This window comes from Astatotilapia calliptera, chromosome 6 (assembly GCF_900246225.1).
Source record: "Astatotilapia calliptera chromosome 6, fAstCal1.2, whole genome shotgun sequence".
NCBI lineage: Eukaryota > Metazoa > Chordata > Actinopteri > Cichliformes > Cichlidae > Astatotilapia > Astatotilapia calliptera.
In genome coordinates, this window is record NC_039307.1 from 19,978,062 (window position 1) to 19,991,484 (window position 13,423).

Sequence of the window (13,423 nt, forward strand, 5' to 3'; positions counted from 1 at the left end):
TAGTCGCTTTTTACAACACAAAATCAACAACTACTTACCAAAAGGTCGTGCCCTAACAGCAGAACCCCCTGATGTCAGAATCTTGCTGAGGCAGTGGAGCAGAGTGCACATAAATGATGATGGGGTCCTCTATAGGAGAGTGAAAGGCAGAGATCAGCTTCTTCTCCCTAAAGAGCATCGTGACACTGTGTTCAGGGAACTGCACAAAGAGATGGGACATTTGGGGACAGAAAGAACTCTGTGTTTAATAAGGGACAGGTTCTACTGGCCTCGAATGCAAAGCGATGTGGAGCATTTTGTAATGCATGCCTGCGAATGCCTCAAGAGAAAGCGGCCAAGTAAGATTACCAGGGCCCCACTGACCACCATTACAACGACATTCCCATTTGAGCTTGTGTCCATAGACTTTTTGCACCTTGAGACTTGTAAACAGGGATATGAGTACATACTGGTAGTGATGGACCACTTCACACGTTTTGGACAAGCTTATGCAACAAAAAACAAATCTGCAAAAACAGTGGTGGATAAGGTCTTCAATCACTTTGCTCTGAACTTTGGTTTCCCAGCACGCATCCACCATGACATGGGCAGGGAATTTGAGAATCAGATGTTTTCCCAGTTGCAGAAAGTCTGTGGTTTACGTGGCTCTCACACTACCCCATACCATCCACAAGGAAATGGGCAAGTGGAGCGTTTCAACAGAACTTTGTTGTCCATGTTGAGAACACTAACTGACCTTGAAAAAGCAGACTGGAAGGAATCATTGACAAAAGTGGTGCACGCCTACAACTGCACTCGGAATGAGGCTACTGGGTTTTCCCCGTACTATTTGTTGTTTGGCCGTACTCCAAGACTTCCTATAGACATCTTGTTCAACTTGCCTTCACAGGAACAGCAATTAAGCTACGAGGAGTATGTGACAAAATGGCAATCCAGAATGAAGGAGGCCTATGAGATTGCATCTATGGCAGCCCAGAAAGAAGCTTCGAGAGGTAAACATTATTACAACCGTAAGACCTACGGAGCTCAACTTCATCCGGGGAACAGAGTCCTGCTCCGCAACCTCAAGGAGAGAGGAGGCCCAGGCAAGCTTCGGTCATACTGGGAGGATACAGTGTATGTGGTGGTGAGTCAAAAAAGCCCTGACATCCCAGTTTACGAGATCAAGCCAGAGAGGGGAGGAAAAAGCCGCACAGTACACAGGAACCTGTTGCTTCCATGTGACAGTCTACCTGTAGAAAAACCACACAGACAGGAGCAAAACGAAAAAAGAAAAAGCCTGAGACAAAAAGGGGTAGAAGCTCAACAACAGCTACTACAACAAGACACAGACGTGGAGAGTGAGGATGAGGGTGAGCTTGTGTGGAGGTTTCCACAGCAAAACAGTACCACCACCATTATCCCTCCAACCCTGGAATCTCTGGTGGGTGAACAACAACTGGGGGAGCCTCAAACAGCTGACTTCGACCCTTTCTTACAGGACCACAGAGAGATACACGAACCTGAGTTGCAGACAGCAGAGCAACATTACAACCACCAGGAGTCACAGGATGAACAACAAGATGAGCAAGGAGACAGTGACTCCAACAGTGAACTAGGGTTGTCACCTGTCCTCAGACACCCCAAGAGAGAGCGACGTCAGCCCAAAATGCTGACATATGATATATTAGGACAACCCACAGTCAGACAAGCTGATATGGACAGTGTTAAGATGGGAGCTATTTGCACCCAGAGACTGTGGAGGCCTTGGTGGCCTGAAGATATACCAGCAAGGTGTGAGAGACAGTAATAAGAAACTGATCCAAAATGAAGACATTAACATGAACATTGTGACAAGCAGAATAGAGCAAACGTAGCACCAACAGACAATGGACAGAATCTAACACTCATTCTTATGGTGTGTGCTAACTTGTCACATGCTGAACATATGATGATGATGACCATCTGTAAAAGATGCCTTGATATGTAAACAAAGTTAAGTGTGGTAACAGACTAGTGTATTGTTGGGCGAATATTGAGTCTGGTTACAGTAAGAAATTCAGAGTAACATGATGAACTTGTTTACTAACCTTGAGGGAGAAAAAATGGTTACTTGGCACAACAAGATTCATGATTAGCTTCTACCATGACTTTTAATTTGCTGAATGCAAATTGTTGTACTGCAATGTTTCATTGAACAGATGTCAGAAGCATGTGTAACCATAATTGTTACCCAGGGATAGGTATACTAATAGTACACAAGAAATGTACTGACAACGGCAAACATGTTCAAAGAGTTTAGGAAAAAATAGACGGAAGCCTTTTTTTCCCTCTTTCTTTCTTTTTTTTATTAAGTAGGGGAGGGTGTGGCGCCCTGAGTATTTTGCGCATTAAGAACAAGTCTCAGATGTGTTCCTTATGTGTTCGTGCCCACCCCCCATCATCATTTTTTGCTATTTGTTGTGACAATAGTTTGCATCATAACACAGAGCGAAAAGCTCATTTGCTCCCACCTGATGTGATGTTAGGGCGATATTTAGTTTCGCCAGTAGGTGGCAGTGGCGGCTCAGCCAAACAGGTAACTGGCAAAATAATCCTTCACAAAAGTAACGCAGGCCAGTTATTACAATGGAAGCCGCCAGTAACACTGAATTGTTTTGCTGTGTTTCAGGTGAGAGCAATATACGAGAACTACATACATTTATGTAAAGTTGATGCTTATTTAACATGTTTGGAGTGTAATTCTTGTTTATATGGTGTTTAATGTGAGCGAATAAGGGAGTTGTTTCACGTTATCTGTGGGTAAGGCTAGTAACATTTGTGCGTTAGCTAAGTCATGTTAGCCTCCTGCATTAATCTCTGTAACCGTGTTGTCCCATCAGTAAGGTGAAAGGAAACTATTAGCTGGTTTCAGTTAAAGTTTAGGAGATAGACCAGCCAGTACATGTTATGTTGTCTATTGTTGCTGGTCATTTTCTCTGTGTGTTAAGGGCTGATTAATACGTGGCCATTACACGTAATGCCACAAAAGTAACGCAGGCCAGTTATTACAATGGAAGCCGCCAGTAACACTGAATTGTTTTGCTGTGTTTCAGCGCAATAAATCTTCATGTGCACCTGAATGAACCCTGTCGTCCTTCAGTGTGTAACAATAACACTGATGTAACAAGTACAAAGAGGACAGTAGAAACAGTGAAGCCAGGTCAAGTACAATGTTTTACTCAAATCATCCAAGACCACAAGTTCTACTCTTGTGCAAATCTAATGTGTAAAACACCAGCCAGAGTTCATTATCAAACTAACTAATCAAAAAGTCCAAGAGCCACATTTATAGCCACTCCCATTCATTGCACGTCAGCATGTTGGTTATGAATTTCTACAGACAAAAAACAGAAGCTTTCTCTAAATAGACTAATGGCTACTTTTGAAGCAGCCTGAGACAGTAGCCACCTCCACATATAGAGATGACTGACAAGAGCTCAGAGTAGTTTTCACACATGAACTCCTTACAATGAGAACCAGGTCTGTCCTTTCTCACATGCAGTACACAACAGGAAGTAGTCCACTTCAGACGCATTTTGACAACTGGAAATATTCTGTGTGGTTTGACAGGGCTGAGTGCAGCAGGAAGATACGTCACCCACTTTGAATAGATCTAACTGTTACTTGCACTGTGCTCACATGGGCTCATTTGTGGGAAGATCGCAGGTTAAAGACCGTTTAATGTCCAAACCAACTGCGCCAAACGTGTTCTCGCACGTCCCTCTGTTGGGTAACAATTAGAAACCCACAGAGCAGCGCATGTGTAAAGACATTTAGTGTCTAACGACACAACTTTTTAAATTTTATTCACATTTTACTCTTGTCTGTAGTGAGACTGTTGATTTTAACTGGTAACAAGTGCTGAAAATCTTCATGTTGGTGCTTTAGAAGTAAAATTTGGTTATAGTTTTATTTTTATAGTTACATTTTAAGGCCGATGGAATATTTTAATTAAGAAAACGCTTTTTAGAATTGGAAAAAACAACCAATAAGACATATTAAGGCGTGATGAATTTTTTATCTGCCTAGTAATTGCACCTCAAGTGTACCAAACATCACAGCTGCAACTTCAAAATCCAAGTCCTCCAAAACACTCTGTTTATGTGCTCAGCAGTTGACAAGTTGTCTTGTCAGATGCAGCTTGACAAGACTGTTTGCATGAAATTGCAGCAAGCAGCTGGTCACCTAGAGGTTGAACTTTCAACCACCTTAACCTCTAGTCTCCAAGTAATCAATTCGGACTGACTGCAATTACTCTGAGACAGACGAAGGCAAAGGTTTGCAAGTGTTTCTCATCCAGTTTATGAAGATTGTCAACAACCAGCTGTATTCTGGTTATGTCTCTATATAAACGCAAGAGCAAGATACTCTTATGACGCTTCGAGCGACGCCATTGACCAGCCAATCACTGGCATGCTATCTGTCAACGTCACATTTTTGGATTACCTTGGACCACTTTGAACCCTGGCAGAGTAGGTACTAAAAAAGGACCTGTACCAGGCACTAGGGCTGCCACAATTAGTCGACTAGTCACGATTACGTCGACTATTAAAATCGTTGACGACTAATTTAATAGTCGACGCGTCGTTTGACGCTTTGTAAGATTCCAAAAGACGCAGGAATAAGTAGTAGGATTTAAGAGTGTAATAACGGACTGAAACAGAAGATGGCAGCACTGCATGTACAAGGATGCCAGCTGCCGTTAAACCCCGAAGAAGAAGCTGTGTCCCAGAATTCATAGCACGGCCCAGCTCAGTTTCCAACGATGGTGGCAGCTGGTTAGTTTTAATATTACTCCTATTTATTCTTTCTGAGTCAAATATCTGCTCAGTTTATCAAGACACCACATATTTTCAAAAGCGCTCCGACGTTTTCGGAGATGTCTGTTACAAGCCGGTGAGACCACCGGACTCCCGGCAAACCGTTTTCAAACCCACCGCCGTCTTTCGCTACTCAGGTTAAATATGATATATATATATATAAGTCACTTAGATAACTTAAAAATTTTATTGTTTGGCTTTTTTTAGTATTTTATTTGTTCCTGATTAAATCGGTTTGGCTGAGATTAAAGTTATAGTTTTTACACAGCTGAATAAACGTCAAGCAGATTAAACTTCACCGAAACAATCTGCAAATGTCATTAAAATTTAATAAACTCTCATGTTGTCTTTATTTTTAGTTAGCACATACCTTAAACACTTAAAGCTGTAAGCTAATGATCGTTAATAAGAGCAGATGCATGCTGGTGCATAGGGTTGGGCCATATTATACCGTTCACGGTAATACCGGTATAATGTTAGGCAACGATAGGAAAATGAAATATCGCGATAGAATATGAGTAAAACGCGCATGCGCAGTGGCTTTGTTTTCATATGCACATGGCCGATTGTTGAGTGAAACAAATGAACCAGAATTGGTTTGTAAAAATGGTGCAATTTCAGTGATGTGGAACTGGTTTGGTGTTTGTCCGTCAGATACATGACAAAGCACATTTTTTTGCAGAACATGCAAGCGGCCGTTGTTATTGTCATATTTGTCGGACTAAGATGCTCTTAAATCTGGGAGTAATCTGGGTCCTAAACCCCCTCTTCAGGTCAAACGAACACTGCAGCATCACTGAGAGTTAAAAACTGTCTAAATTCTTTCATCTTTAATAAAACGATCAGCATTGCTGCTTTACCAGGTGTAACTATGAAGTTTAACTTCCAGGCATCCATGAAAACAAAATTTATTACATTTAACGGAGTTAGAAGTTAGCAGGAAGCTAGCGGAAGTTAGCTCGCTAGTTTCGCTAGCATGTTCTGACTGAGAGACTGAGAGATTTCTGAAAAAAATCAAACGTACAGGTCTGCTATCACTTCCAACATAAATGAAGACAGGAAACTAAACAGCAGTGACGTTTATAGGGTTACTGAAGTTGGGCTAGCTGGTATTTAATGATGTGCTACGTGATCGCTAGCAACACAGCTATGTTAGCATAATATAAACAGTGAAGCTGGAGGACGAACACTAACACTTTTCCACTTAAAAAAGTTAACGTTAAGGTTTCTGATAGTTAGAGACAAATGCAATCGCATGGCAGGATGCTGTAAACGGACCAAACTTCAGTCAGGAGAACAACTGAGATAATCCATCCACAATATGAGGTTAGTCATTAATATACTGCAACAACATGGGAATAGAGCCGCTGCCAGAGAATTCAACATTAATGAATCAATGGTACAGAAGTGGAGGAAGCAAGAAGAATGAGTTTAATAAAGTTTGATTTATCTGACTTTGTTTCGCTTAATGTGCCTTATAATCCTGTGCACCTTATGGTCTGAAACATACGTACTGCACACTGCAGTTTAATGTTGCAAAGCACCTCTTTTTAACTTCAGTGGATATTATACATGGTTATGCTCAGGATATGTCAGCCCATTTCTACTGGAAATGCCTTTTGGTTAAACTTTCAGCAAGGAATTTGCATTTGCACTGTTACATTTTTATAAAGCTTTAATGTACATAAAAACCAGCTTCTTGTTTAAGTGAAAATAAATGGAAGGTTGTCTTTTTGCGCTAGTAATGTTGTGGAGTTGTATTTTGTCTCGCATCAATTATATCGTCAGTTATATCGTTATCGCAAATTTTCAAATATATATCGTGATAAATATTTTTGGCCATATCGCCCTGCTCTACTGGTGCAATAAGCTGTATGTTTTATGTCCAATGGATGCACAATCTGATTAGCCGACTAATTGCAAAAATAATTGGTGACTAATCGACTATCAAAATAATCGTTTGTGGCAGCCCTACCAGACACTATGACCTAATGAAAAACCCTGAAAGCTGAAGTGAGTCATAGTGAACCGACCCAATTAGGTAGTAATAGAAAAGAGGTTTAAGTCGCAAATGTGAAATTCTGTGCATGTAGATGGCAATAGATCTGAAGTTTTTGTCGATTTATCAAAAACAGATTACAACTGCCAACTTGACTCAATCTTGTTGTATTACTTTCTTAACACACCTAAGGGCCTTTTTATGCTAGCCAAGTCACGATTTTGACATGACATCCTGTATCGCGAGACAATCTTTGTTGTGCGTCGGTCAGTTATGCACGTTTATCAGGGCGTTTAACGCAATATTGTCTGAGTGGCAACACCGATTGTTTAGGAGAATACCGCTGTGGCTTCTTGTGCCTTAACAACGGGCATAAATGTCTGCATCTGTATGATGATGTAACAGCGCTGAGAGAAGCAACCACTGTGGAGGGACACCTAAAGTTGCTTTGAAGGCATCAACGAACTGCGAGTGATCTCAGACCTGGTCCTCATCTTTGAAGCAACCATTTCAAAGGCAACAAGTACACAAGCTCATTGCATATAGTCACAATAACTGTGGTCACGCAATGGTCTCCAACAACAGTTTTTCCTAGTGTGACTGTAGAATAAAGAAATTTTTCGCAATTAGGTCATATGCATAGCATTGCTCTTGTTTGTGTTGTTGTTAGTCTTTCAGGCAACCACAGAGAGGACTGATGTCATAACATAAATAGCTGAAGTATTAAAAACAATAAAATCTGTCCCCTGCAGCTACTTTGTGGTTTTCATGCTGCTTCTTATGCACTTGTCTCCTTCTCTGCAAACTCCATTGTTGCCCCCTTTCCTGTTCAGGTCCACTTTTTGACCAGTCACCATTTGACCTACACATAGCCCAATGGAGATGGTGCTATGTGCTGTGGTCTTTGTGAAGGACTGCACACAAGCACATCTGCATAGGTTGCACACCCAAAATCCTTCTCTCCAAGTTGCCAAATACCCAAGCAAAAAACCACAGATAAGCAGATGCTGTACACGATGCTTTTTTTAATCTTAGTAACGGCATGTTACTAAGATTAACATTAACATTAACAGAAATAAAGACAAACAGTTCAAAACAAAAAACAAAAAAAAAAAAAACAAAAACAAAACTGTGGTGGTGAAAATAATGGTCAAAGTGCCAGCGCATGGTGGCAGAGTTTGACTCAAGCAGACTGTTCTTGCAGAGCCCATAAGGATGCATTGGATTTGAAGGTCACTAAAAGTCCCCAAACCAAAGCCATAAATGTTTGTTGGGAAGGACACATAACAACTTTAAAGTTGTTATGTGTCTTTATCAATAAAAAAAAGATATGTTATATGAAGCTTGTTTAAAATAAATAAATAGAAATAAAAACATTAATATTATCCCAACAACTTGAATAGGGTTTTATTACAGGATGAGATAGCCATTTTCCATTTGATTCATCTTTAAAGCCTGGCTAATACAGAGTCAGCTTGTAAGCTACTCCCACACATGAAGCATTTTGCTGCTCACAAAGTGAATGCAGCCATGTCAAAATAGGATAAAATGAGTAAGGACAGATATTGGCACTGATTTTCCGTCTCCTTTAAATTCTGAATCACAACAAATTTTCTCAGTGCGTGCTTTAGACGTATCTGATGAATACCAATGTTGCATAAAGCATAACATTTTATCCTTGAAACTAGAGCTGGGCGATATATCGAGTTTTTAAAACATATCGATATATTTTTATACGAGATATAAGATGTGACAATATCCTTTATATCGATATAGCCTATGTTACGTTATACTTATAGTTGTGGAGCCGCAAGTTTGCCTCTCTTTCGTCTACTTTTATCTCTACGCAACATTACTCCGCCTCGCCTCTATCCTTCACTGAACACAACTCCCCCTCCTCCCCCATCGCTTCACGTGCAGGCAGCGACAAGATGGACACGGCAAATCTCCGTTAACGAGTTACTGCGCATCACCCCATGCGTGGGGCTGGACGGCGTTAACGTGTTAACGAGCTAACCATGCTAACGAGCTAACCGCGCTAGTCCCTACGGGCTGCATTGCCTAAAATCCTTTCATTCTCTCAAAAGTTGACAGCGCGCCTTATGTATGAATTCTGGTTGTGCTTGATGGCCGCGAGCCGATTTTATGTGGAACACGGCGCTCAGCAATCTGTCAAAAATGTTTGAGTACGATTTTGGTCAGCTACGGAGCTGCACCGCTTGATAGATTGTCGACGCATTACGGCTACCGAGGAGCCTCGCGGAGTGATACGTACTGTGCTTCAACGTAATATTACCGTATTGTGTGTGTATAAGGACCATAAATAGCACCTGTAAGAGACGTACGTGGTTATGAAGTGGATTTCAAACTCCAGGCTGTCAGTCACGCAGTAAAACTTGGAAATAGAGCTGCTGTGAAATCTGTCTGTCTTTGTTATTACGCTCAGCGTCTTTTAGTTTACATTTTGACTGCACAATTGTGAGCTCTTTGTTATGCACAAAAACAACATTGTTTTATTTTATTCATGGAGTATTATTATTTAATGAATGCTCATAATTTATTTTTGAGTAATTTTTCATGTACATCTGTGCTGTATGTTAATAAAAGTGCCTGTGTGACATCTGGGACACAGCTTTAACTAAGAACTCTCTTTTTGTTCTTACTTTATGGCTTAAAAAAATATCGAGATATATATCTTATATCGCCATCCAGCTAAAAAATATCGAGATATGAATTTTGGGTCATATCGCCCAGCCCTACTTGAAACCTGAATTTCTTCAAGAAATAGGCACCACTGCTATTTTTTTTTTAAACATGCCTTAAGTGTAAAGCCATTTCTCAGTTATTAAACAGCCAAACCCAGGTTTTGTTTTTTTTTTAGTAAATTCTAAAATGAGGCATGTTGATATTTTTTAGGACTACATGTACAAAATAAATGCTCAGTAGTAATAAAAGGCATTTAAAAAAATACAGCTACATAAGCACTGCACGTACCAGATTACACCTAAATCACTTTGAGTCACCTGGTTTCCAATTCTAATTCTGCACTACCGTACTTGCCAGGACTTCAGCCTGAAATCTGTGGAACGTGTTACACAGGATCGACACAAGCTTAACTCATAGCCAGAGATAATGTCTTCTCGACAAACAGATCAACACAGTGAGTGGTTTGGCAGGCTACCTTGACAGCAATACCTATGAAGTACCATTTAATAGACTGAAAGCAGCCAATATGTCAATTCAATACAATTTTATTTATAGAGTGCCAAATCATCACAACAGTCACCTTAAGGCACTTTATATTGTGACCTAAACAATACAGAGACAACCCCAACAATCAAACAACCTCCTATGAGCAAGCACTTAGTGACAGTGGGAAGGAAAAACTCACTTTTAACAGGAAGAAACCTGCAGCCACAACTGGTCACAAAAGTAATATGCTGTTTTTAAATGTGGAACAATCATGGTCTCACATCAATCAAGAGTTTGATATAGTACTTATTTACACTATAACACAAACCTACAATATATCACAAACACTGTGCAACCTACAACTAGAAAATACATAACGACTATATAATTTTACCACACAACTTAAAGTCTAGAAAATTTAAAGACAGGAAATGACATCAAAACCCTTCTAAAACAAAATACACTAACTTCTCTGCTGGCAGCACAGTACAATGCAACCCCTACTGCAGATCTAATGTCAAACTTTCCGATCCAGCACAGGTTAAACGGTTGCACACATCTGTCTTATACAGTCTGCACCCTGCCATTCAGTACATTTGCCCTACTTGACAAGGCCAGGGGTTGTGTTCTTTATGGTCACTCTAATCAGTTCTCTGCTGTCCGGAAACCATTTTTAACGTGGTAAACACTCTAATATGATTAAAAGGAATCACAGGACCCCTGAATAAAAAAAGTAGAAATGCTGACTTTAAAACTGCTGACTGTTTAAATTGTGGATATAAATGTTAAATGCACACAATTAAAACACCTCTAATGTGTATTTTTTATAATGAATAACCATACGGCAGTGTTAAGTGTTATTTACTGATAGTGATACACCTATAGAGAACTCGCCACAATCTTCAGCCACCACTAGCTTTACAGTACTCTCTAGTGAGCTCTAGGTTATTGCTTAGCTCTCCAGTCCAAAACTTTACTGTTTTAATTCACAAGTCAGCCTTGGATGCAGTTACTTCTTGCAGCAGCTACCAATAAATAAGTTCTAAAATCCAAATGTCCACTCAGATTGAATTCCAGACACAGTTAGCAAATAACAGATAAACACAACAGAGGAGTGAGCACTTAAGGAACTCCCATTTCCCTCAGGTGAGGGTTAGACCACAAACAGGGCTAAAAAAAGATAATCTGGAAATTTCCAGGCGGCCACAATCACAACTGATATATAATATAATGTCCCTGCATAGCTGCTGGGTACAAATTGGCCAGGAATATAATGAATGTAATAATGACCTGTCAGTTTTCTTTGTTCTATTTTAAAATCCTCAGGTGAATGTGCAGTTGATGACACAGCTGACTGAAATCTGGTGACTGGAGGCCATTTGACTACAGTGAGCTCATTGTCATGTTCAACAAACCACGGTGAGATAATTCGACATGCTGTGTTGTCCTGCTGGAAGCAACCATTAGACGATTGATATACTGTGCTCATAAATGGATGGAGCTGAACACCAACAATAATCAAGAAGGTTGTTGAGTTTAAACAGTCTTAGTTGATACTAAGAGGCCCACAGTGTGCTAAGAAAATTTCTCAAATTTTATGTTGGGTAATATTATGTTGCATTATTTTTGTGGAACTCAGTTTCAATTACAATTCATTCCATTACATTCATTTTCTTCCGCTTAGCCTTATCAGAATCGTGGGGGAGCTGGAGCCTATCCCAGCTGTCATATAGTGAAAGGCAGGGTCGCCAGTCTGCCGCAGGGCTAACATATAGAGACAGACAACCACATTCAAACTCACATTTACACCTATGGGCAATTTAGAATCACCATTTAACCTAACCCCACTTCTTACATGTCTTTGGACTGTGTGAGGAGGCCGAGTACCCGGAGAGAACCCACGCAAACACATGGGGAGAACATGCAAACTCCACGCTGCCCCAGTTTCATTTCAGTTTTATTTATATAACACCTAATCACAACAAAAATCGCCTTAAGGTGCATAATATTGTATAGTAAATACTGTACAATAATACAGACAAACCCCAACAGTCAGATGACCTGTTCTTAGCTGACAGGAGAGGCAGGCAATGTGGTCTTATGTAGCCCATCTGTTTCAAAGTTCAATGTCTCAATGGTTCAGAGTTTCTCTTCTATATACCTTTGTTATAATCAATGGTTATCTTTAGTTACCATTACCTTCCTATAAGGTCAAAGCAGTCCTACCATTTTTCTCTGACCTTTGGCATCAACAAGGCATTTTCACCCAGAGGACTGCTATTTATTGGATATTTTTATTGCAATTCTCTGTAAAATGTGGTTGTGTGAAAAAAAAAAAAAAATCACAGCAGATCACCAGTTTATAAAATAGTCATACCAGTCCATCTGGCACCGAACATGTTCAAAGTCACTTAAATCATCTTTCTTCACTTAAGTCATGTTCTGACGATTGTCTTGACCGTGTCTACATGCTTACAAAACAATGAGTTTTTGCCATGGGATTGATCAAATATTTGCATTAACAAGCAATTAAATGGATGACTAATAAACTGCCCATTGAGTGTATATATTTTAGTCCCAACAAATGTATGAAAAATGGGCTTACACAGTTTCCCCAAATTAATAAAATAGATAAAAGGTACTTCTAGTATGGCCTAACACTATTATTTATTTAGTTTAGTTTAGTTCAGAGCTGTCACATATTTTAAAGATGTGGTAACTCCTCAAGTTTTATTTACATCCACAAAGGTCAAAATACTCTTGTTTATAATCAGTTTTATTACTGCAGTTCTCTTCTTAAATTTCACTTAAACATGACTCACTGTTCTGTTTTGTTCACCAGCAGTAAAAATAGCTTCAGTGTGTAATGTTTGCTTTTCTTGCATTCAGATTTTGGGACCATTCCATTTTTCCAGCCTGGGGAGATAGGATGAAAGCCTAGAAAATGTTGAGGCCTATGAACAATACCCCCGCCTGTTTTGTATGGTGTCACACTCAAATTTAAAAACACTCTGGTAGGAACAACATGACAAGGCGTATTGTTTACAAGCAAAATAAGAGCCAAGACAACAAGGGCCAATAATGACTTAATATAGAGCAGTTTACAAAGTTAGAAGGATTTTTTGGCATTGCGCCACAGGCTGGACACTCTTAAATTACGTTAGGGGCAGCAGAAAATTGTGTTTTATTAGAGCAAGAAAGCCCACTAAACATACCTTCAATCGTTTGACCATCTCATCGTTACTGATTTTGTCCGTAATCTCTTTAACTCCAGGAGGATAGATGATTCCTTCCCCCGCCGGTTTCTGCTGTTGCGGGAACTCCATGCTTGTTGATATATGGTCCACACGGTCTTTTACTGGCCTCTATGGGTCAGAAAACAAAAGTTCAA

The 13,423-nt window shown here is 39.9% G+C and overlaps 1 protein-coding gene across 3 annotated transcripts in view; it reads right to left on the reverse strand.

Moving 5' to 3' along the window:
• pds5a (PDS5 cohesin associated factor A) overlaps window positions 1–13,423 on the reverse strand; it is a 41,658-nt gene that overhangs the window by 27,173 nt on the left and 1,062 nt on the right. For all 3 annotated transcript variants that reach the window (XM_026170956.1, XM_026170958.1, XM_026170957.1), the window contains exon 2: window positions 13,248–13,397. In XM_026170956.1, the coding sequence (XP_026026741.1) occupies window positions 13,248–13,358 (111 nt within the window). In that variant the 5' untranslated portion in view covers window positions 13,359–13,397. The remainder of the gene's footprint in view (window positions 1–13,247; window positions 13,398–13,423) is intronic.